The sequence below is a fragment of the Haemorhous mexicanus genome, chromosome 6, assembly GCF_027477595.1.
Source record: "Haemorhous mexicanus isolate bHaeMex1 chromosome 6, bHaeMex1.pri, whole genome shotgun sequence".
Classification (NCBI taxonomy): domain Eukaryota; kingdom Metazoa; phylum Chordata; class Aves; order Passeriformes; family Fringillidae; genus Haemorhous; species Haemorhous mexicanus.
This window is the reverse complement of record NC_082346.1, coordinates 21198656-21222810: the sequence shown is the minus strand read 5'-3', so window position 1 is coordinate 21222810 and position 24155 is coordinate 21198656. Positions and strand designations below refer to the sequence as shown.

The window sequence follows — 24155 nt, the reverse complement described above, 5'->3', positions numbered from 1 at the left end:
GCATTGTGCAAAAGACAACAAACTGGAGAGCAGACACATCAGCAATGCACTATGGACGGCTTCGTGACATGTGACATTGATCTGCATGGAGTCCCAACACCTCTCTGAAGTGCTGTGGTTCATTCCTGTATCAATGCCATTTGCTTTAGAAGCACTGTGCAGTCACAAATTTTCCCTCCTCTGTGCTGAAAAACCATCAGAAGTTAAGTCACTCAGATAACCAAAAGGACGGAATCAAGAGTGGCGGAAAGCCGTTTGGTTTTCAAGGTCTATTCATTTTGGATAGTTCAGGAATTATTTCCTACTACTTCTAATGAAGTAAATTAATTTAAACAACAGGCAGTGTAACACTGGGAAAGTTTCTTATACTGGAATCTACTCGGGGTTGGTTTTTTTAAGTGATTTCCAAGACATACTGACAATTTCTTTTTAGCATTTAAAGCTAGATTAGGGCCAGATACTAGAAAGTTGTTCTAGAAGAATGAGAAGAGGGCTGCATATCAAAATGCTCTAGCAGTGTGTTCCAATTTGTCAACATCAGGGTGGAGCCAGAACACGTCAGCTTCAATAAAGGCAAAATTTTTGCACGTCATACTGTTTGTAGCCTCTGTTTCCCTACATAAATATTTGATACTAAACAAAAAGCACTTGAGCATTAAATCTGAGATCACAATATCTTAGTAGATAGGATGGAGCAGACAACACTGAAATGTGCTTTATTCTCATAAAAGGATTGCAGTGTTAATATAATATACAATTTGACCATGTTGTAAGACACTTATTCCTGAATCTTTGTATCAGAAGACAGCAAAACTAAGAAGTTGTTCTTCCAGTTATTCTAGAATTCCATGTGCCACCTGTAGTCCAGAACAGATTTAACACCATTGTGCATACCACCAACAGTGATCACCCTAAGTGACTGATGAGCTACACTAAAAAGCAGTGCCTGGCTGGCCTTCAACTTCTGCCTTCTATCCTCCTAGATGAGAAAAATAAAATTCCAATCCAAATCTAAGAATTCTGTGCAAAATTTTAAAGCTTAGTTTTGATGTGCAATGTTAAAAGAACTGTACATGAAAAATGCACAATAATGTGTGTCAGGCACAAAAACTGAGTCAGTCCTCTGCTAATAATCTTGCACTGAAACTAAGGCTTGGTAAGTAAAGTCACATGTTATATTAACTACCTAGAAGTCAAATTTCAAAACACTTACTTTGAAAGGTTTCTAGTATGCCTCTGGAATTATCACTTAAACTCTTTTTAATGATACAATGTTCCATCAACAGTGTTGTATTTATATGGGGGGAAGACAATAAATAGGCATTCTTACCTTTTGAAAACGGCGGTTTCAGTTTTAGCATCTACAGTTAGGCTCAGTGTCTCCTTCATGCTGCCATTCATGACTGTCTCGGTTACCTTGTCTGCATTTTCCACATCATCCTCTCCATCTGAGCTGGCCTCCATAGCAACACTTCCTGGGGCTGCAAGTAGAAATAGAAGCAATTTAGCATATGGCTGGTGATGTTTCTATTTCATGTGCAAGCACATAAGCCAATATATCAAGAACGGTACTTCTGCAGCTTTGCATACTTCTTGAATTCTTCCTTACAGAGAATGTCACCTTTCTACAAGTGCTGCAGAGAGCATGAGTATTACTTACAGATGGTTTAAGGAAAAGCCACAGTCTGTAGATTTTTAAATTCTGACTGACAGTGGTTACTGCAACAGATTTGCCTAAACAAGGCCTTAGTAGGATTATGGCGACCAATTATTCCTCTGTACAGTCAAATTCATGACAAGCCTACACAGCACAAATTTGACTTCAGGCTTCTGAGTAGTGACAAATATTTGGGATGTCCAGTGTGTCTGGACTTCTCACCTGCACTTCTTGCTCTCCCTGGTAATAACAGATACAAAAAAAGGCTCATCAAAATAGTTTTGTCCTTTTACCAGTTCATACACATAGAACAAACCATTAGGGCATGCATAGTGACGGTGGCTTTAGAAAGGAATGAGCAGGAAGGAGAAATTTGAATGTATTGAGGCTACTGGCTTATTGCCACACAGGTCAAGACTCGAAGCTACCATTGTTTTTGGGCATCTGCTAAGCTAAATGCTGACACAAGTGAGAAGATACTCTAACAGAACAAACTTACAAACTTTGTTTCTTTGTAATGCTTTTCTGTTCGTGATGTGCAAACTTTTTAGAGGGATCAGTAACACTGGCTCTTGTCTTAAATTGGAAACTATTTTAAATAGTTTATAAATTCTTTGAAAAGTCACTTTTAGTAACTGTCAGAACAGCAGCAGAGCCAGAGAGGAGTCTAAACCTAAAATTTTCAAGTCCATAAGATTTTTCTTATGTGCAACTCCTATGATCAAGCCATTTGCATTTGGAAATGCACTGCAGTTTACTTACTCTCTAGCTGTGTTGTAAGAGTAGTTGCATTTGCACTCAAGGGATCACCTGGATCTGTGTTTGTTTCCATTTCCACAGGAGAATTACTTCTTAAGGACTCTTTTGAGCTTCAAATAGAATAAAAAAAAACTTCAGAAACATTTCTGAGTAGCAAAATGAAGTGTTCTTAAGACAGTATTAGGTCTCTATGAAAGCTATAAGGCTTAGAACGATACTGAAACTGAATTAAGCAAGATTGTTCTAAGAGTGCTGGAAAGACATGCTAAATAGAAGTTTAGTAATGCAAAATGCACCAGAACTGAGCTGAGGGTGTTAGATGGTAAACTTATTTTCACTTGATTTTGTTACATTACAAGGACTAGCGGACATGTCCCTGGTAACTAAGGCATACAGGTAATCACCAGCTCCTTGCAGTGTTTCCGAATGTTTTTAACTCTTTTGCTAAATCCATTTTTCCAATTTGATAGTTCTCTCTTGAAACTGCCAGTGCAGTCATGAACCACTACAAAAGCAATTTCACTATTTAATTTGATATACAGTACAGCTACAAGTTCCTCATTTTAAAGGAACTCAGATGACAAGATTTGGCGACTCGAAAAACATGTCACCATTTAGAGAATGCATCTTCTATCCAGTAATTTGGCAACTTCAAGTCTTTATTGTCTAGGCCCTTAATATGATTATCAATTGACCTGCTTCAATCATGAAACAACACAATTTTATGCTGGGGGAAAAAAAAAAATCATCCTTTTATATCTGAGCTGTTTTGATGCCCAGACAGAAAGTCGAAAGCCAAATGTATAAAAGCAAATCTTCCAATATGAGAAGGAATTAATTCTTGACTGCCCCAAGAAAACCAAACTCACCCTGAATCACTGACATTCTTACCTCAAAGAGGATGTGAAGTCAGAAAAGGAAGCCCAGCCAGTTTCTTTAGCTGGCACAGATGCTTCAGTACTCCACACAGCAGAGCCAACAGAATCCAGACTGGCACCATGTGCAGTCTCCATGGGTACATCAAAGTTCGCTGACCAGTTAGGTGCTGAAAAAACATCACCAGGGTCATTAGGAACAAATTTCTATAGAGAACACAAGTGCACATATGCCTAACACTGATTCCCTCTATGTACATTTCATAAAGAGAAGCAAGATTCATAACTAGACTTGAAAGCACATGCAAAAAAATCCCGTACATCCTGTTAAAAAATTTATGTATTCCCTAAAAGGAAAATTCTGCTAGTAAGGCAGAATTTTAAGATCATTAATTCAGAGTACTCTGCTAAAAAAAAAAAAAAAAGTTTATCTGAAGAACAAAACTAATAAAACATATTAAATCACAAGTACAATCCTGCTTTATCCTTTAAATTAACCTCAATATTTGTCACCATTTTTCAAACTAATTTCTATAATAATGAAAACCACAAAAGTTTTTATCCCTTTTTCAATTTCTTCAAATAATTTCTCATGCACTAACACCACTGCTAAACTTCAGGAAAGTTTAAGGCTTTTTACAACTTAAAATATTTATTGATATTGTAAATTTGGGAGCAACTGTGACTAGCATCTAATTTAGGATAGGTCAATTCAAAAAACTTCACCTACCCAAGGGAAACATGTTTTTCATTAACACTTACATACAAAAAAACAGGCTGAAAAGGAAGCTCTGACTAGCAATTAGAAATTCCAACCCAGGCAGATATGGGAGGAGACCCACATGGATCAAAACTTGTTTGACACACAGATGCCAACGACACCAATCTGACAAAAGAAAAGAAAACCCTTAACTTTTCCTTCTAATTTAATTCCTTATAGTCTAGATAAACACAGGGCTTTTACCTACAGACATTGCCAGTTTAACAAAAGCCAGTTTAGTCTGACTTGAATGTGAAAACTTTTTAACCTATTACATCAGTTAAGATTCCACATAAGAGTCTCCTGATGTGTACCAGAACAATGCAAGTTCACTGATCTTCTGTAGGAAGTCTTCTAAAAAAGCATTGTTAGACAAAAAGCTGGTCTGAAAGGCTTCCAGTAAAAATACCATCTTTTGGGTTTGGATAGTAACATATCAGGTTTTTGTAGGCACTCAATATTAATAAATGAGCATTTAATCCTCCCCTTTCTGACTACTCCTCCTTTTTTAACTCTTGAAGAGTAGAAATATGAATTTTAAAGAGAGTAAGTAATTTAAGACATGTAAGGAATTCAAACTTCCCAATACGTGCATGCTCTGTGGCAAGCGGGAAAGACTAAGACAGCTGGAATAAAAGCAGTCAACAAGGAAACTCCTACAAAATCAGGCTGCTAGATCTAACAATTTCCTATAACCCACAGCACCAGAAAAAAGCTACGTACGTTCACTTAAGTCTACTTCCATTTTGTCCTCTGTATTGGTGTGGGATTCAAACAAGTCTTGTTTAGTTCCATCCTCCTCTTCAGAATCTGTACTTTCTTCACTGTCTGTACTGCCCGAACTACAAATACAAAGAGAGAGTTTACATTCTGGTTTTAGTTTAACATCCTGGGCACAATGAAATACTGCAGAGTTTCAGGCTAGAGAGAACTACAATTATTTCTGACAGATTACTTGGGGTATAATTTTAGCCCTTAGTATACCCCTCATTTCTCTCTCAAAGAAACAAGGTTTAAGATTTTTCACTTGATCACATGAAGAGGCTTTCAGTAGATATTGAGGAAGGCTGCACAGCCCTGAGTTTTGGGACCTAGATGCTCCTTCCAACTCGATGCATTTTCCTTTGTTCATAGCCATACTGGTACTGTAGTGAGGACAGCAAGGTCAAAGAGAGGTGTGGAGCTGGGCTACCTTGCCCAAAGCAAGGACAACCAGGCCAGTTTATAAGCAGAAGGAAAGAATATACAGCAGGGGAAAAAACCAAAACCAGCAAGCTATGAAAGCCAAAATGCACCTTCTGCAAATTATGTCTGGAAAACGAATCACTAGAGGCACATGTCCACTCATTTCTCCACAGAACAGAAATACCTAGTTAGGCTGGACAGTCTGTACTAACAGACAAACTGAACCAGAGGACAGGTGTATTACTGCAGGCTCACTACACGGCTATTTGGATAAGAAACACCATACTCACCTGGAACGCCTCTGGGACTCCGGTGCAAATGCAATATGTTTTTCTTCCCAAATGTCTTCTTCATCAGAGCCACCATCATCAAACTGCTGTATCCGCTCCTTACAGCATGCCTCAAACAAGGCTATATTGCCCTAAATATAGCAAAAGTATAAAATCCATATTACATTAGTAAACATCTTGAAAATACATGACTATTCTGAAGAGAATATAAAGCATTTCTCTGAAAGCAGCAGAAAAACAGAATGTTTTTATTTAAAGCTTGTCAAGAAAATATACAGTGCTGGTTGTTTTACTTGGCCAGTAACAAGCTGAGTGGACCAAAGAACACTTAGGAACTTCCATCATGTTTAAAAATGGGGTGTGGGAGTGACCCCCAAAGAACCTTCCAGACAACCAGAGTACAAAGTACTTCAGCTTTATTTTCTGTAGTGGGGGGTCATTTTAGCTCAACCAGCAAATAATACTGAGGTTTAGAGACTCTGTCCTTACTTTCCTGTCTCACTGAAGATTTAAATAGCTTCTAATCATAAAACACAAGTGCACAATATGCACAAATCAGATCTAAGCCCAATCTTAAACCCAGTTATACAAATTAGAAGCAATTCTGCTTAATACTGATCAGAAAGAACAATAGTGTGTTCCAATTAGCAAATCTCATGATATGGGAATCAGGCAGGGTAAGTATTTTCCAGTGATTTCCACATAAAAGGGGCAAATATAACCACTGCCAAAACTCTGAGGTCATGCCAAAGCTTCAAAGACAGTGATTTTTCTGGTAATACTGGAACACATACTTACGCTTTCATTTGTATTGAGGGTAAAGTTGATGTCTGAAACCCGATCAAAAGAAACACTACAAGAAAAAAAGAAATGTACTCAATAAAACAGGACTTTCTATTGTGACATAAAGACATTTAATTTCTGTTTGGTTTCTTATATTCCAATAATCTAAAAATAGAAGATAAAAGACATCTACAACAAAAACCACTTAAAAATTACAAACCAAGGAGACCTGGCATTCCTGTGATTTCTTTTTAACCGTTAAATATTTTTAACAAAAACACAGAACATTGCACTCTACAGTTAGGTGGATGCAGAAGTCTAAACAAGCATAACTGAAATTATATACTCAAATCTCAAATACTGTATTGCTATGCACTGGAGAAAACCTAGGCCTAAAGAATGCCTAACCTGACTATGCACTACCATGATATACCACAAAATCCTGCAAATATCTGCATCTGCAGTTCTTATATATCTTAACTGATTTCACCCTTCTGTGAAAGGACCTTTTCAACAGGAAGGAACAAAATGAAAAATAGCATCAAGTTCTGTTTCTTAACAAAAGAAGAACTACACAAACATTTTTTAACCAGTCACTGAAATATTTTTCCAAACATAATGATATATATTAGGCTTGACAGATCTTTATATATCAGAAAAGTTCATATATTCTTTGTCTAGCCATGAGTGCATTCAGCAAAGCACACATGACTCCTCCTCTAATATTCATTGCATTCCAAAGTAGGGAAAAAGTAAGTGGTCTAAAGGAACCTAAGCTGTGAGTGTGACTATTACTGTATGATGCTATGCAGGTAATTTAGAGTGTAATTGATTCTTGCACAGAAGATATAATTTCAAAGTAACTTCACCTACAGCTTAACTCAGCTCAAGAGTACATCATAAGTGTACCTGTCACAAGTCTCGAGACCTCTTTACATAAGCAGTCATCTTCTTTCTACCAAGAGAACGGACTTCCAAAGGCACGAAATTAAAGGAATTCCTATCCTTCCCAAAATCCACTTGCCTCTAACAAAGTTAAGGAGCATCCTGTGTTACTTCATCTATCATATCTTAATCTCTAATCTCAGCAGGTTCTGTAGTGTAAAAAAGCAGCAATGCTTCTTGGATGGAAGACACAAGCTTCAGTCAGACATCACTTACTAAACATGTCTTAGAAAGAGCACTGAGATTATTATAAAAACACCCTTCTAAAAACCATCTTGAAGTAATGCTTTTTATTCCTACCTGCATGTTCTGGCATCCCAAGCCATGAAATCTTATAAAAACAATGATGAACTTTACCACCTGCAAGAACCCCTATTCTCCCCTTTTCCCTTTAATGCATCCATTCACTTACGAAGAAAGATACCAGCTTTTCTGAGGGGTGTTTTCTGTTGTGTGCTGGTTTTTGTTTAGTTTGGGGTTTTTTAACCTGACCAAGATTGTTCTCATTTCCTCATCTTTCACTAACACTATTTGTAGAAATCAGTCTTAACTGCCTTGACCTTATAAACAAAGGTAGATTTACAATGCCCTTCCTTCCTCTCCCCTACAGAAAAGTACACTCAGAAACATGCTGTTCCTGTCATCCTTTCCAGGAAAACGCAGAAGTAGAGCTATTCATCTGGTCATCAGCAGGGGACAAAACCCACTTTGAGACAGAGAGAAAGTGAAAGAGACCTAAACAATGTTAGGTCAACACAGAGCCATAGCTGTCTCTTAAAAAGACTCTGTTAAAAAGCACAGTTATAATTCAGTTTTTTGTTCACAAGCACAGTGTTCTCAACATTGGCACAACCAGAAGATTGGAAAAAGAAGAGAAGCTGCTGCTTCCCTCTGTTTAGGGAGGCTTCTTTCAATGATCACAGATGGCACAAAAAGACACGACTGATTGGCAACTGCTTCACATGAGTAAATGCTTGTACTTATCACCAGCAAAACCACAGCCAAAAAAACAGTCAGAAAGAAAACTCACAAGACGATAGCCAAATTCAGTGTAATATTATACTCACTTGCCAATGTCATCTTGATCAGCAAACTTCTCATCGTTGAAGCCAAACTGGTCAATAAAATTGGACGTCATTTGTTGCATCTGATAATCAGAAAAGGCCTGGCAACCCCAGGACCAACGACAGTGATATAATGATTCTACTAATACTCTAAAATCTATTTGCCCATTTTGCTTCAAAGAAATAAAAGTCTATCTAAACTAAACATAAAAGGACAGAAAAAGGATTTGTCTTAACCTCTGAATTTTGAAAGGTAGCATCAACTACAACTTTACTCACATTTACTGATTTGAAAGCCAATCTAACAGCTTTCAATAAAGAAGTTAAATCTGTTAACCTTAACCAGCACCTTTCCAAATGCACCCCAAAGAAACAGAGGAACAACACTATATAAAAGAAAAAGCTGTCTTTGCCCAAAATAAGATGAAGTTATAAACAGTAAGAACCAGAAAAGTAAACTATATATAGATACTAAGGCACAGTTGCATATTTATTATGCAGGTATCACTAGGAAAATCAGTCTCAGACACACACCGGCAGCATCTATCAAATATTAGAAAAATGAAACCATTGAACATTTTACATCTCAGTGCAGTGTCACAGACACAACTGTGCTGGTTTTTAAATAAAGATGAGTGTCAACTGCCAGCAGATCGGTAGCTATACTAAGGTACGTGGGCATCATCTATCCCTAACAATAGCTTTTGTCTCTTATTTCCCAGGACTATCATTAAATTATAAATTACTACACATCCTCTGGGGACTTTTAATAATGTTATTTCCAGGTGTAAAGTCAGCCAACGCTAAGATATTCTAGGAAATAAAGTTGTCAACTCTTGCTTTCTTGCCCAGGTAGCTGAGGGGACACAGTATGGTGGTAAAGTTGAACAAAGTGAATATGGAAAGAAAACAAAACAACGATCAAAAAACCCCAAGTTTAGATTAAGGCATTATGAAAATTGAAGGAAAAAAGAAAATATATATAAAAGGAGGAGGTATACAGCAAGACAAACTTGAAAGAAGCAGCACTGGACCATCTGCATTTCTCCAGATTAACTACCTGGAACTGCTGGGATTGCCTAGGCACAGCAGGTCACTAAGGGGATGCATGAAAAGCACAGAGACATTAGAAGATCTTACTTTCTCACTAAAGCTGCTAAAGATAGCACCCAACTTATCAAGTTTTTGTACAGGTGCACCTTATAGGTACAAAAGCACTTAATCAGATAAAAATGTATCAGATTCTTTAAGATTGAGCCACCACCCACAATTCAAACTTAGACAAGCAATTACTTATTATAAAAACTACAGAAAATGCATAAAATACCAAAGCCAATATTAGATTAGGTAGTTACGACACAGCTGTTAGTGTCATCTGAAAGATTTTGGTTAGTAACCCCAACAAATAATGCATCTAAAGTATCTGATTCCATCTAAGTGATCTATTGGCAATCTTGTGCCACAAGGCTCCCACTCTTTCACTACCAGCAAAAGAATTCAAAGAGATGCTTATGAGTCTGGTAAGACAGTTGTGTGCATGCACACATGCCTATTAATTTAAACTTTCTAGACGTATATTTGCTTGTGAGAGAAAATAAAAGTTCCACTGCTTTTTTAAAAATTTGCTTAATTTACTTTTACAGAAAGAGCAACTTAAGCTGTTAAAAGAATTCAACTCACCTGCTGCAAAGAAGAATCCTGTGAGAACCCAGTTTCTTTAAAGTCTATTTCATCATCACTGGAAGAATGAATGTGGCAGGTAGTAACCTAGACAAATAAATTGGGTCATTGGCATAGTAGATAATGCACTTGTTTATTTCAGAGAAAAGAAATTGTTTTAATGCTTTGTCTTTCTATCCTACTGAAAACTGAGGAGTTTGAAGGTTAAGTTTTCAATTAAGTTTTACTGTTATTACATCAAGTACCTCCAAGCACATGATTATGTATCTAAAGAGCCAATTAGTGCCATTTTTCATAAGCCTAAAATTCTTCCTCTTTACATGATCCTTCTTTTGGTCTTGACCAAGACATAGTTTCTACCAAGAGGAAAAATAACATTCATCTGCAAGCCCCACACTCTTCTTTGCATTTAAAGGCTCAAGAAAAAATGCCTTATGTACATCTTTTAGTCCTGTTCACAAGTTTCACAGTTTCAGATGAATTTCCTATTGCTTCTATTGACACCTGTTAATATGCTCCAGTTAATATTTATGCTGAAATAGTGAATTCAACAATTAACTATAGTCCACAGAATAACAGAATAACAGAAGACTAGCACAAGTTAATGGAGCCACATGCAAAGCACACATTCCTGGAGAAGTCAGGTAAAATAAAATTTACGAATTCATCTGCTGACATCAGAAACTGCCTCTGCTTATTAAAGTCTCCAAGTGATTGCTCTTAGACTGTACTTTTAACATCATTACACAAACCTCTTCTACTTAAGTGTTTTTCCAAAAATGTAATCACTACAACAACATGCAGAAGAAATGTGGCAGGTGCACAACAGTAAGCAAAGTTACTTAAGCAAGGTCAGTAACACAGGCAGTGGAATGCAAGTAGCAGTCTTCTGTTAAACTTGTACTGGGTCATTTACATCCTGTAGAGAAAGCAATCAACACCAGCTCCTGCACTTTTAGTTCATACTCTCAGGCAGACTGGAGTTTTCAAGGACATGACCTTGAAGAGGTAATGAAATCCTCCTCCTTGCAGATTGCCTGGGATTAGCTACACTAGGTAATGAGTCAGTTAGCTATTACAAGCTGATTGGCTGCATTATGCCTGCACAAATATTAATGATATGGTTTTAGCTGAAAAGTAAATTAAAGAATTATCAGTTCCATAACTCGGCAACTAGAGGGACTCCTTAAAAGTACAATGATTTTGGAAGACTGATAGTGCTGCTGACAAAAAGAAACTGTCCAAGTAAAGCAGCAACAATTTTCATACCTTACCCATCACTACTTACCAGATCCACTGTATTCCTCTTGTTGGTTTCTCCTAAAGAGCTTGTACAGAATGTTTCCCAACGCTCTCTCACCTCCTCTGGAAGCTCTAGCACAGGAAACAAAACACCAAACCAATTAGAAACTATCAACAATGAAGCATCACTTAATTTTCATATATTTTTTCTGCTCTACCAAAAATACTGGTAAGAAAATATACATTCTCCTAAATCCATAAATATAACTCCATCTAACAAACAAGTTCAAATTAAGCAGCTCAGCACCTCTTTGAATCTATTTCAGGGAGCTTTAACACTGTTTGCAATGAAAATACTTAAGCATTTGTTTAAGGATGATTGCTTTAAATGGAATACTTCAGAAGCAATTCAGTTCTTTTTTTATTTAATCCAACAGCTGCCTTCTAATTTAAGTTTGCTTAATATCCTTAGCATTTGATAATGAAAGCCCAGAAGATAAAGTTAGGACCATGAATGAATACCTTTGATGAGCTGCTGGACTAGTGTGCTGTTTGGCCCCTTATCTGTACTGTGCACAATGCAGTTTGCTATCCTCGTCAGGTGACCCATGTAGCCATGCCTTCTTCCTCCTTCAGCCCTGCAAGAGACCAAGAGTTCATCTGCTGCACTCAGAGCAACTCCGATACCGCAGGTTGTTGTAGAACACTGCCAGAGTCAATGGTACACAAGACAATGACCTGGAGTTCTCAAGTTAGACTTGCATCCTAAAACCAAAGGTTCACAAAAATATTTAAGTATTTAAGGTATCAACTAATTTGACTTCACTGAGCCAGTTTAGGAGAGTTAACAAGCACATGAAGTACCAAGAAGCACGTACAAGTGTTTGTACTGCTTTTGTGTGTGTGTGTAGAAAGCAAAATGCACTCAAAATAATCAAAATGCATTAGCAAAATAATGACAGAATTAGCAACTGATTCAGAGTTTTTAGGAAATTCCTGTTGCTGAGAGTATTTTGCAAAACCCAAAACCACCAAATATTCCCTCGGAGCTTTCAGCCTATGATTAAAAGAGAAAAAGCATTCTTAATTATGCTTTAGTATTTCAGGGCTTCTTAGCATTACATGTAGCATACCCATTTAAGTTAGGGTCATTGCTTTCCTGAAATTTAGGAACAACATTTGCATGCTTACCAAAGCTAGAATTACAAAGCCACTTAAATATTTCACACAGAACTGTTCTGCAGAAACAGGAATTACCAGATGTTAGAGTAGGGCTCTAAACACCTACTGCCAGTTGGAACCATTCTAAATCTGACCAAATAGCAATCACAAGAGATCCAGCTTGAACTGATTCTCTAGCATTTGGCTGCAAGCCAACCAAACTTTTGCAGCATCAATTGATGGTTTTGTGTTTTAAACAAAAACCAGGACAGACACCCTCACCCAGCTAGACAAAACTCCCATGACTGAAATCTTTGTAAAGTGACAGCAGCTCATGAAATACCTTATGTTATGCAAACACAGATCACATGATTTTATTTTCCACCATCATCATCTAACATATGAGGCAACTGAAATGATGTTATGTCTAAGCAAGATATCACGAATAAACTACCACAGTGTTTACAGCTTGCTTAGGTAACAAGCACATTCAAAATAAGCAGCACATGATAACAGCAAAGGTTATAGCTTCTAATACAGGATATGACACAGAGCACTTCTATTTGACAAACTAGACTGACTGGACATTGCCTAGCCAGAAAGTCTGGAACACAACTGTATCTTTCGTTAGCAAATGCTTATTAATAATCCCAGTGAACCAAACCACTTTTACTATGTCAGATTTTTACCAGCAGAAAGCAGTCACCCTTAAGCTTCTAGAGCCGCTTGAAGTAACATTAAGTGACAGAACACAAATGGACTTAAAAAATACCCATTTCCTGAAACAGCTAAGCTAAAAGTCCCCTAAAGTTTTATCTTTTTACAGCTGGAGCCACACCTCTACAAAACTGGGTAAAAGATGAATTCATTATAAGTTTGTTTCCAGATAAAAGCACTACCTAAGGTTTGAAACACTATTTTCTTCATTAGTATTCCCAAACACGAGACTAAATATTTAATTACATCATTCTTATGGTAAGCACTGGATCAAGAACAGTCGTATCCAAGTAAAACTTTAGTTTCAGTTGGAATTACAGAGAAAACTTTTTGTATTTCTCTCCTACAAGAATCTAACTGCCAGTAAAGTTGGCAATTCTCTATAACCTCAGGAGAACTGATATAAAATGGAAGACATTCAGGAGAGCTATTTTCTACAGTTAAATTTAGCACATTCCTTTTTCTATTATTCCTCTCTTCACCATCCTTATTTCCAGGTCAGTTACATTAGCCATATATTTACTATCTGATTCATTTCAGATACAAATGTTTTCATGAGTGGAATTCCATCAAACTAGCAGCACTACCCCAGCTAGTCAATTCAGTATTTTGACAGGCCAGAACTAACATTTACTGTTCAGTACCTCCAGAGCTAAAATTGTTTGGCCTTCATGTGAACATTTTACCACCTCAGGTGACAACTGAGGGCTTTTTTTCCTGCTAAAAAACCAGTTTCTACTATACTAATATACTATATTAGCTACTTGAAGCTTACATCCTTTCAAACACGTAATTTTAGAAGGTATTCTATTGCTGAGGAATTCACTTTCACTATTTAGGAGTCAGATGCTCCCCAGTATGTGATATGCTCTGATGTATTCACAAGTAATTCCCAACTGCTTTGGGAATACTAGGGAAGAGTATCCCCTCAAAACTTACAGTATGTTTATTTTTTTACTCGACATGGGTAAACTTTAAAGATCATAGTAATATCTTATACATGGCAAGAATGACAACTCTTGTGCTCCCAAATGGCTACAGGATAAAGAATTAGAATGCTACCAAAAAGTACAAGAGAAAGCTTTAATTCAAATATAAACATACAAGTGATTTTAGAACTCACTAGATCACTTCTGAATTGGTTATACATTTATTTCACAACTCAAGTCTTATTTAGACAATTGCAGGGAATGAGGAAACCAATTACTCACTGTTTCTTCTCATTCATCTCCCATGCTTCAAGTATTCTTTCTATTAATTGGCACTTAAGGAAGAGCTGTCAAAAAAGCAAAATATGCTTAGTAGCAGTAAAATGGAACACTATTTATGCATTTTACAGTTGATACCAAAGTCTGCAAGACTATTAATTTCACATTCAGGATATATACTTTCAATTAAGGGGTCAAAGTCCAGCAGTCAGATCCCAACCAGAAACCTAAAAGATAAACCTATATTAATTCTACTCCTCTTTCTAAGTGCTGAGTTGTTGTAGTAGCATAAAGCTACTGAAATAGCAATTTTAAGCCTTAAAAAAAGGAAGAACTTCAGGGAAAATGAATACTCGCAGCTCTTCACCATGCTCACTTTGAAGCGACAAAAAAAAAGTTTACTCTATGGCAGTTTCAGGTTCAACACCCTGAAGTAACATTTTAAGTAAAACCAGAAAGACTTTTTTTTTATTCTATACATTAATTAGAAAGGGGTGTATTTTATGTAAAATTAACTGCATGAAAACAGGAAAATTCAAGAGACTTGCAAAACACAACTTACATGTTTCAGTAAGAGATTGTCTCCACTGGAATCCTGATCTGTAATTGTGCCATTTTCCGTGTTTTCGAGAGGACTTGCAAGAATCAATGCAATACAGATTTCTACTTGAGTATGCAAAAAGTTATTCCACGTATACTTAAAAAACATGTCCTGAAAAACAAATTCACCAAGCTTTACACAAACCAAGACCTTTTCATTGAATATAACCAACAGTCTCACCCACCTAATCATCTGAATGACTACACAGGAAAAAATCTTTTAAGTTTTACACTAAGTATTATTGTACAAGACAAAATTTGTGACCCACAAAACCAGTAAGTTTTGTGCTTGCCATTTTCTGAACACAAGGAATATTATACTGGATCAGAACAAGAATGCAACTAACTGGATTTACTGCAGGGGTCATAAGTAATGCACTTTCAGACTATGAAGACAGGGAGAAATAATGCTCCCTTACTTACATTCTTCTTCCAGCTGCAGCCTAGAAAGTCCCACAGTCAGAAGTGTTATTTATGACCATAGAAGTCCTTGACTTTTTTGAGTTCATTAAACTTCCTAGTATCTATAATACCCTTTTATAAATGTGCCCATCATTTCAGTGATATTCCTTAAGAAATTGTATCTACCTGTTTCAAACCCTTCATCTACCACCTCAGATAATCTAGAAGCACTTTAAGATTATTAACAAAGTACAAGACAGATACTGAGGTTGAAATACAAGAAACAGTTTCCATTTAGTTAAGTTCCTGCTTCTCTTAAAAACAAGTAAGATTTTTTCTCTTAAACACAAGATTTTTGTCAAGTCTACTTATTTTGGGCTACTCAATGAAAAATTCAAATGATTGCTGTCACTGGTAAAATGTAATGAGTTCTGGAAATATGTGCAGTGACTGGAACAGTATTGAACAATTTTAGTCTCATTTCAAAGTACAGCTAAAGGTCTTCAATCTATCTTCAGTCCTCTTAAACTAATCACATTCACCCATAACTTTTCTAAAGGCAAGTCTGCCCAGAAAAACATGTGCTGTTTCAGCAAACAGCATGAAGCACTGACATTTCCATGGCTACAATGATTTTTTTCTTACTTAAAACCTGCAACAGGGAAGTATGCTCAAACCTCAGTTTGAACACAGTTTACAAAATAATCTATTTACAAGAACATGCAAGCTTTCATAGTGTGTATACTCCCTTAGACAATGGATCTAGGAAAAACTGCAGCTACAGTAAAGTCAGCTATTTGTGTAAAAGTTAGTACCTGTCTGCAAACCCAACTGTGAAGGAAATTTGGGATGAAAACATTTCAAACACACTCTAATAATCCCTCACAGGAAAAAGAGGATTTGGACTAAAATCGGGGAATAGAAGGTATTTACACTTTAAGCTTGCAACTGCCAACTTAGAAGTTTACATATTGTTATTCAGTAACTAGCTTAAGTTATTTTTTAATCAACCAACATTTGGATTTCTTGGGTGAACCGAAACACAAAGAATACATCTGCTATAGTGGAAGTATGAGGTATGAAGTACTCAAAGTACATGCTCACATCAGCAAAGAGCAATGAGTTAGGTAACTGAGTTTGTTGTACACCACCTTGCTTTGAAGGAGTACAAGCTACCAAGAATAACTGCTCCTTTACAGGACACTGCTGAGATACCACTTCATAGGCCATATATTAAATGAGAAAAAGGGGCTTTGAGGGAACAACTTAGAGAAAAATTGAAAATAGCAATGAAGCCTTGAACATGGTTGAAAACTCAAAAACTTCCAGCTAAAAATAAGCTTATTAAGAAAACCACTTCATGTATATATGAAGGTTTAGCAAGTAAGAACCATTCAAGTGGTCAGAAGGAAACACGTCCCTCAGACAGATTAATAGTAAAATCCAGTATTAAAAGTTTCTTAAACCAAGCAATAGACATCACAATATAAAGGTGCTGAAAAGTTAGGCTGGAAAATAAGTTAGACTGGAAAATTATCTGCAGAGTCAGAAAAAGCAGACAAGATCTTAACAGCCATCCATAAAAACGAAGACAGCAAAAAGTTCTTACCAGTATGACTCCTATGCTGTTCAGTTCTATAAGCTCCTGATTCACACTGCTTGTATTTGTCTGTAAAAGGCTAGATATTAATCTAATTACATTTAAACGTGTGTTTCCTACAGGTGGATCCAGTACACCCCAGGTTGTCTTCATGACACTTTTCTGAAAAAGAAAAAAGTTTAATATATAAGCCCATTAAAATATCTTTTAAAATTTCAGCTTATCATTTCTACATAAAATAGCTGAGTAGTGCTTAAAAATAGATACATTTAGTCCTTGAGCAACTGTCTTACCTTCATCCTGCAAAAACCCCCTATTTTTAATTCCAAACACTGTAGCTTATTTTAATTCCACAGACAGGAAGCACTAAAACCAGTCACATGAAAGCTACAACTTGGTAAAAATATGATTGCTAACTACAGACAGGATCTCAAAGTAGATGAAGTCTACTCAACCTTGACAGGAATTATGAGACAGTTCCTCAGAAATAATTCTCACTCAATGCCAGCTATATTCTACATTACTACAATGTACACAGAACAGCTAGGTGGACAGTATAAATACACTATAATGCCTCAGCAACCCTTATTTCATATATTTAAAGACAATTTCACGTGCATTTCTCTGTTAAAATCTGCAGCACCCAGTTCAGGGTGCAGTGCCCCAACTGAAATTCTGCCAGTGAAAATGTGAGTAGAAAATACAAGTGGATCACAGGTAAACCCTCTATTTATACATTTTTTTTATCTTTGGCAAGAGCATAACAGAGGTAAGTTGCTTAAATTAGTTAAAAAGCCCACGAAATTTAACATGCCTAGGGTGCAGAGATATGTCATGGATCTAATCTACTTGGGTCCTGGGAAAGTCAAGAGAATTGCACGAGCCCAATGTGGGCCACTCCAAAGTTCCAAACAACTGCAGCATCTACAGTCCATGTTTCCTATCCAGACTGGATTTCCAAGCACAAAATACATAGCAAATATCTTTTTGTTGCTTTTAGGAAGAAGTAACTGCTCCAAGGTTACTTTGCTAATTAAACCAAGTTTGTGCTGGAAAAGCACAAAGCACTGCTGCTCATTATTACTGTCTGCCTGAGCCAAAGCTCACAACAGGCTAAGGAAGTAGCCTGGGTGCTTGCCTGAAAGTTGTCAGACAGGGTTTTGTTTATTATAATCTGCCTAAAACAGACATATGGTTAAGTTTTACTTCAATTAATCTGTTAACACAAGACTTCACTTACTTTTGGAGGCTCAAGTAGGAGCTCATGGAAGGATGAAAGTCGTGCTTTTATGGCTTCTAAAACACTTTTGTTGACGGAATATGTGGAATTGCTCATGCCTGGAGGACAGATCTCTATATGACCTTCAAATCTAAAATACACATCAGCAAAATTTGATAATTAGTACCAAAACTAGTTGTAAAACATCTCTGAGGTATGTAACAGTTCTGAAAGGATGTGAAAATAACAAAGAAGTAAAAAATGCAAAAACTTAGGGTTACACACACATAAAAATTAAGTGTGACATAATGGTTGAACAAGAGATTTTCGCAAACACTAGCCCTAGTATTTCTAGTATTTCAAGTATTGTGCTTGAAATTCCCAAAATAGTCTTGAGATTAAAAATTACATTTTAATTTGTTTTACTAAAGCAGATAAAGAGCTTCATTTGTCTATCTGAAACAATGCAAGTTGAATGTATCAGAGAGATCTGTTCAGTAGTTTCTTCAAATTAAGTTGCAATAATACTACAAGTAACTTTTGAAAAGTCAATTCAGCCACTGCACTATACCTATTCACTCTATTCTCTGTATCCAGAAACCAACTGATGAAATGTATTTAATCCAATCTGTCTATTGGTACTCACACCAGGAAAAGCTGCAGAAAGACCAGTCATTTGGTGAAAGTGTAGTAATGCCAACCACACTCACTCGATCTGCATTTTTACTCCTTTGGCTACAACAGGTCACAGAAATGGTTTGGTCACAAGCACAAGGAAGGCATTTGCTACTGCAGGCATAAACCAAGTGAAATAATAACACTTACGTCTGTCGTCTTGTCTCAAGTAAGGTCAACAGGATTTGGATTGCACTGACAATTGCAGATTCATTTTTTTCTTTATGAAAAATATTAGACAGAAGCTGCTCTATGATTTCTTGTCTGAAAAGAAAAGCATTGGTAATGGATGAAACCACTTCAGGATACAGCTGTTAGCAGAAGTAACTCCCATTTGCCCACATAAAAAAAGGGAAAATGGAATACAGGAGAATCTTTTCTAGCAGAAACATACACTTAGATGAACTTAAAACAAATAACAGAACAAAGCTGAAGTTTCCCATATTTAGTCTGCGCAGTATCAAACTGACCTCCACACATAAGATACCATTCAATTGGGCAGCACAGGAAATAATTTAATGAGACAACTTCTCTCCCACATTCCCCACTAGAAAATCCTCCAGGTGTCCTCTGCTTACTTGCCAAGTTATTTTTCATTACACAAACAAAAGATGGGTAGTCAAGAAAACTAACCCGAAAAGAGCTTGCCATTTCTGAAGGTTTTCAAGGGCAAAAGTTAAAAACTAGTTTCTTATGAAATGAGAATAAAATCAAAAATTCAAACCAACTTACTTCTCTAAACTTGCAAGCAGTGGGTCTGGTTCTGAACTGTTCTGTACTTGTAGCATCTGGTCTCTGCTTAGACGAATAATTTCACAGAGTGACTGTGATGCATTCGAATGCCGCTGAAACAGAAGACAGCACTTTGAACTACAAAATAATAACAAGCTGGACTCTAATTCTTCAGTTAAAAAAGGTGAAAACTTCAACATGAACAAGAGCTCTCCTATGCAAAAAACATTCAGGAAGTAGTTTCATGCTCTAACTAACCGGTAACAAAACAAAAAAAAAATCTTGAAGCATGAGGCAAGAATCTATTTCCAACATTAAGGTGGCAAAACATGAGAGCTGAATCTTCCAACAACTTCAAGTACGCCTAAGGCTTTGATATGGATCTCAAAAAGGGGGCAGAGAGGTGGACAAAACCACACAACCTTCCTCAAATAACCACACTTAATACAGAAATCAGCTTACTGAAAAAAGCAAGCAGAAAACAGTAAAACTAGAAGTTCTAACACCATGTTGTACAGCTGAACAGATAGACCCAGGGGAGTGCCAGTGATGCCTTAAGTTTTAGCTTTTATATTTTTCAGATCCTGTACTGCATTAGGGTATAACTGAATATAGAGAGTTAGAAAGCTGTCTTCACAATTTGGTCAGACAAAATCCTTCCATGCATGAGAACCAAGGTCACCATCACAGCCTCAAGCCTGAAAAGTATAAACAAAAGCTAACTGGGGGGAGAAGCAAACCAGGGCAATGTGACTTCATTACCTGAAGCTATAATTGGACAATTAACCTGTGATATGCAAATAGACCAAACTTACATCTGTCTGAGAAAACTTGTGACCTATGTCCATCTTGGGTGTAGCCTCTGCGAGGCTCCAGCACTGCCCAAGGTCTATCTGTTAAAGGGTTAATAAACACCCACTTGAGTCTAACTCTGTCTAGCCTCTGTTCTAGGTAGCCAGTCCAAGGCGTCATCAGTACTTACATCTTCATCTTGAGATGGGTGCACGATTTCCACAAGCCGCTGGATGATTCTCTCCTCATTCAGCCACTGTAAAAATGTTTGTGGATGTTAATAAGAATTTTTCCCAAGTGAATTAATTAAATGAACTAATGAAATTGAAAGCAGCCTTTTTACAACTGTTACACGTCATAATGTCAATACTTCTAAATAAGGATTAACAGTACTTCAGAAAAAAAGAAAAAGTAAAATCAGCACTTCTTAGCCACAGTAAAAAAGAAAATCTTAGGTTAATGTCAACAAACTTTGATGCTCAAGTGTGTTTGGTAAGGTTCAAAACAATTTAAAAATTGCATCTGTCAGATCTAAGTTAGATACCAAAGACTGGGGAAGAGACCAGAAACTCAGGTTCTAAGTTGTCCCGAGCAGCAGTAGGGTTTCACTGGAAAAATATTGGCAGCTCAGGAAAAAAACCAAAACCAAGAACAAACAAACAAAAACCACAAACAAACAAAACCCCAAACATCTAATTTCAGCATATTCAAGAAATAAACTTAGTAAAGCCAGCAGAAGTTAAGCCAGCTTAGAGGTCACACGTCAGATGTAAGTTCTGCGATATTTTACTTACATTTAGCACTTCTTGCCGGGGCTGTGGAGGTTCTATGCAAGTCAGTAGCCTGAGCAACAAGTCCATGATAGCAGAGGTCCCTATGTGCTTAATAATGAGGTCTACAAAATCATGCTTCCTCTTTAAAAAATCTACAATCTGGAAATGAAAAAGTAAGCTTATATTTGCTTCATATATTTTACATGATAAATTACACCAATCATTTTTCATTTCACTCTCCTATCAAACTGACAAAATAGATGAGAACTTCTTAAACACTTCTGCCACTTAAAGCCTGTAATACATGACAAGATAAAATAAAACCTAGGCACAGGGCAGACCCATACTACATGCAGTGTGTCCTGGGTCTCCTCTCAAACCCAACTTGCTCACCATAAACTACTTTTAATCCAAAGCAGAGTCAGGTTTTCTTTTTGGGTCTCATCTCTGCTTAGTGGGCAAAGCTCAACACAGCAAAACTCTTAGTACAAACAGCACCTCAGGTTTGAGAGTCAAATCATTGCAGCTGTTTGCAGTATTGAATCACATACACTGAGCACAAGAGCATTTCTGAACAAAGACTCCAAATGTTTCTCTACTCATTCTAAATAATTCTTCACACCAAGTCAGGATCACTATCACTGATTCAAGTCATTTACATTTGCTTTTAACAGCAATAAATGCAAATATGATCGTATAAAACACTGAGCTAAGCCAAAAAGTAGGCACTCACACACTGATTGCATAAATAGCTCAGGCAAATTTGAATCAAATACATCCTACTCATCCAAGAGTATTTTTTAATCATGTGCATAATGAAGAGGTGTCTTCAGCTAGGGCGGAACCTGAATGCCCTCTTTTGACACTGCTGCTATCCCTCAATTGTGTACCTTAAAGAAGAATTGCTGAATACCACAGCTTTATCAGAGCACTTGTAAAATTGGTGAGTCTGCTGTTACCTGTAGTAATAGTTACCTGTTCTGGTTTTCTGCTGATAAGAATACTTAACACCTTGCTGAAGAAACTGGCCAGTAGTGGGTTTAGAGGAGATTCATTTAAGAGGAAGCTGTACAGTTTCAGAAGTAAGGATTCTTCTTCTCCCAACCTATCATTGATCTGTGAGACATCTGATGTAAGCAGCTCACATGATATGTTTGGGTATCTGGGGAAAAGAAAAACCATCCATCACTCATACTTTGGAACTCTCATAATTCCAGCTCTGAATTCAGAACCTGGTAAGGCATCTGACTCAATTTTCAAGCAGGGTTGGTCTACACTAAAGTAGCAAACTAACACAAAGTAATAAAATGGCACATTCAGCCTATAAGCTCTGTTTTCATTTAAGAAGGGTACTACTTCAATCTTCAGTAGGAACAGAACACCAGCAGGGAAGTTGAAAAAGGAAAGAGCAAGCTTTCATTTCAAGATCTATTGTTAAATCCATCTCTTCAAGTACTGACTTCTTATTTGCTTCAATTTCCAACTCTACTTGGTTGGAGGCTTGGTTTTTCAGAAATTGTGCTGTTCTGCAACTAAGAGTGTACCTTATTTCACATTATTTTAACACACCATTTTAAGAAAAAAGCACCTTTCTGTACAGACAACACTAAAATAGGCCAAAAGCAGAAGTGCTTTTCTACAAACTGCTAGATGGATTTTGAGCTTGAACCTCCTCAGCAAGCCAGAAGTCAGGGCCATACTCTGGAAAGGAAAACATCAGTATCGGGACCCTAAGGACATTGTTCCAAGGAATATCATGGATCTTCTAAAAGGTATCTTCAAAACCTCTTACAAATAAACAAAAGAAAGCTAAACATTCAGTTATACTACCCAAAAAGGGTTTTTCATTCAACTATTTTCTGAAACACAACTACAGGAATCTTAATGTTAGTCCTGGTTGGACCTTTTTTTAGCAACTCCTTTGGACATGAACTGGTTTTGGAAGCATTTGTGGATAAGAAACTTCCATTTGAAAATGATGCGTATATTAGATTTATTTCCTTAGAAGTTCCATGAAGCCTCTTAAAAACATACTTAATCTAAAACACACCAATACTGTACTATACACCAGTACACAGAGATTCACACTATTAAATTAACTAGATTTATTTAGTCCTCTTTCCACCTTCCAAACCTCCCCACCACCAAAAGTTTTCCTACTTATATCGAATTTTTTCATCCATGTCTTGAGGTGGCTCTTCAATAATAAATGAAACTAAGTCTTCCAAACATTCTGACTTCAGCAGAAACTCTATAAGTTTGCGATTCTGAGCCTTGCACTCCTGTAGAACATCCTCTTCATCCATCAATTCCTTCAGTGTTACATCTTCTCTCTCTAGAAGTGTATCTATGTGCGATGACGAATGGAGATCAAATTTCCAAAACATGCTGGTCTGTGTAAGAAGAATAGCAGTATATCAGCAGTAGCCATTATTCTAACATCCAAAGGTAAGAGTTAGGCAGGGTTTTATTTACATGAAAGGAACATGCTAATTTGCATTAAAGAAATAAGTATGAAATTTGCTTTTCCCATTCCTTGCTTTTAATCTACGCATTGAGTCAGAGATTCAGAACTATTAGCTCAGCAATTAATCGAGCTGGGTGAAGATGAAATGGACAGAGAATAACTGCACTGAAATACCACCCCCACCACTGAAGAAAACATCTATAAAGGCAGAGGAATTAAAAAAAAAATTGGCTTGCAGGGAGCACATGACAGAGTGCAGCAGCTAATTTCAACACTACGCTAATAGTCCCTGCCTCCACAAACTTGACAGAGGAGGAATATCAAAGGCCAAGGTGGGCCTTGACACAAACATGTCAAGGGCAGTGGCCCCAGCCACTGAAACACTCTAAGAGGCTGTAACAGATCTGTAAGAATGAACAACTTCACTTTTTGCTATAAAATGCTTTGGCACCTCTATATTAATTCTGATTCTCTAAGACACCTTTTGAACAGTTGCTACTGAGAAAACTGTGCTATCAGAAAAGAGTATTTCAGTTTACAATATATCCAATAAATTCTTGTTTTCACCT

General features: G+C 36.9%; 1 protein-coding gene across 5 annotated transcripts in view; it reads right to left on the bottom strand.

Moving 5' to 3' along the window:
* Window positions 1–24155, bottom strand: part of PPP6R3 (protein phosphatase 6 regulatory subunit 3) — a 50588-nt gene that overhangs the window by 5448 nt on the left and 20985 nt on the right. For 4 of the 5 annotated variants that reach the window (XM_059849195.1, XM_059849196.1, XM_059849197.1 and 1 more), the window contains 20 exons: window positions 23280–23512; window positions 22095–22281; window positions 21141–21278; window positions 20537–20602; window positions 19555–19667; window positions 18973–19086; window positions 18169–18298; window positions 16938–17090; window positions 14889–15038; window positions 14330–14394; window positions 11763–11878; window positions 11287–11372; window positions 9999–10085; window positions 8322–8419; window positions 6325–6379; window positions 5527–5657; window positions 4775–4893; window positions 3308–3461; window positions 2420–2526; window positions 1331–1481 (listed from right to left, as the gene is read on the bottom strand). In XM_059849195.1, the coding sequence (XP_059705178.1) occupies window positions 1331–1481; window positions 2420–2526; window positions 3308–3461; window positions 4775–4893; window positions 5527–5657; window positions 6325–6379; window positions 8322–8419; window positions 9999–10085; window positions 11287–11372; window positions 11763–11878; window positions 14330–14394; window positions 14889–15038; window positions 16938–17090; window positions 18169–18298; window positions 18973–19086; window positions 19555–19667; window positions 20537–20602; window positions 21141–21278; window positions 22095–22281; window positions 23280–23512 (2453 nt within the window). The remainder of the gene's footprint in view (window positions 1–1330; window positions 1482–2419; window positions 2527–3307; window positions 3462–4774; window positions 4894–5526; window positions 5658–6324; window positions 6380–8321; window positions 8420–9998; window positions 10086–11286; window positions 11373–11762; window positions 11879–14329; window positions 14395–14888; window positions 15039–16937; window positions 17091–18168; window positions 18299–18972; window positions 19087–19554; window positions 19668–20536; window positions 20603–21140; window positions 21279–22094; window positions 22282–23279; window positions 23513–24155) is intronic. The other variant, XM_059849198.1, reaches the window with a different exon arrangement.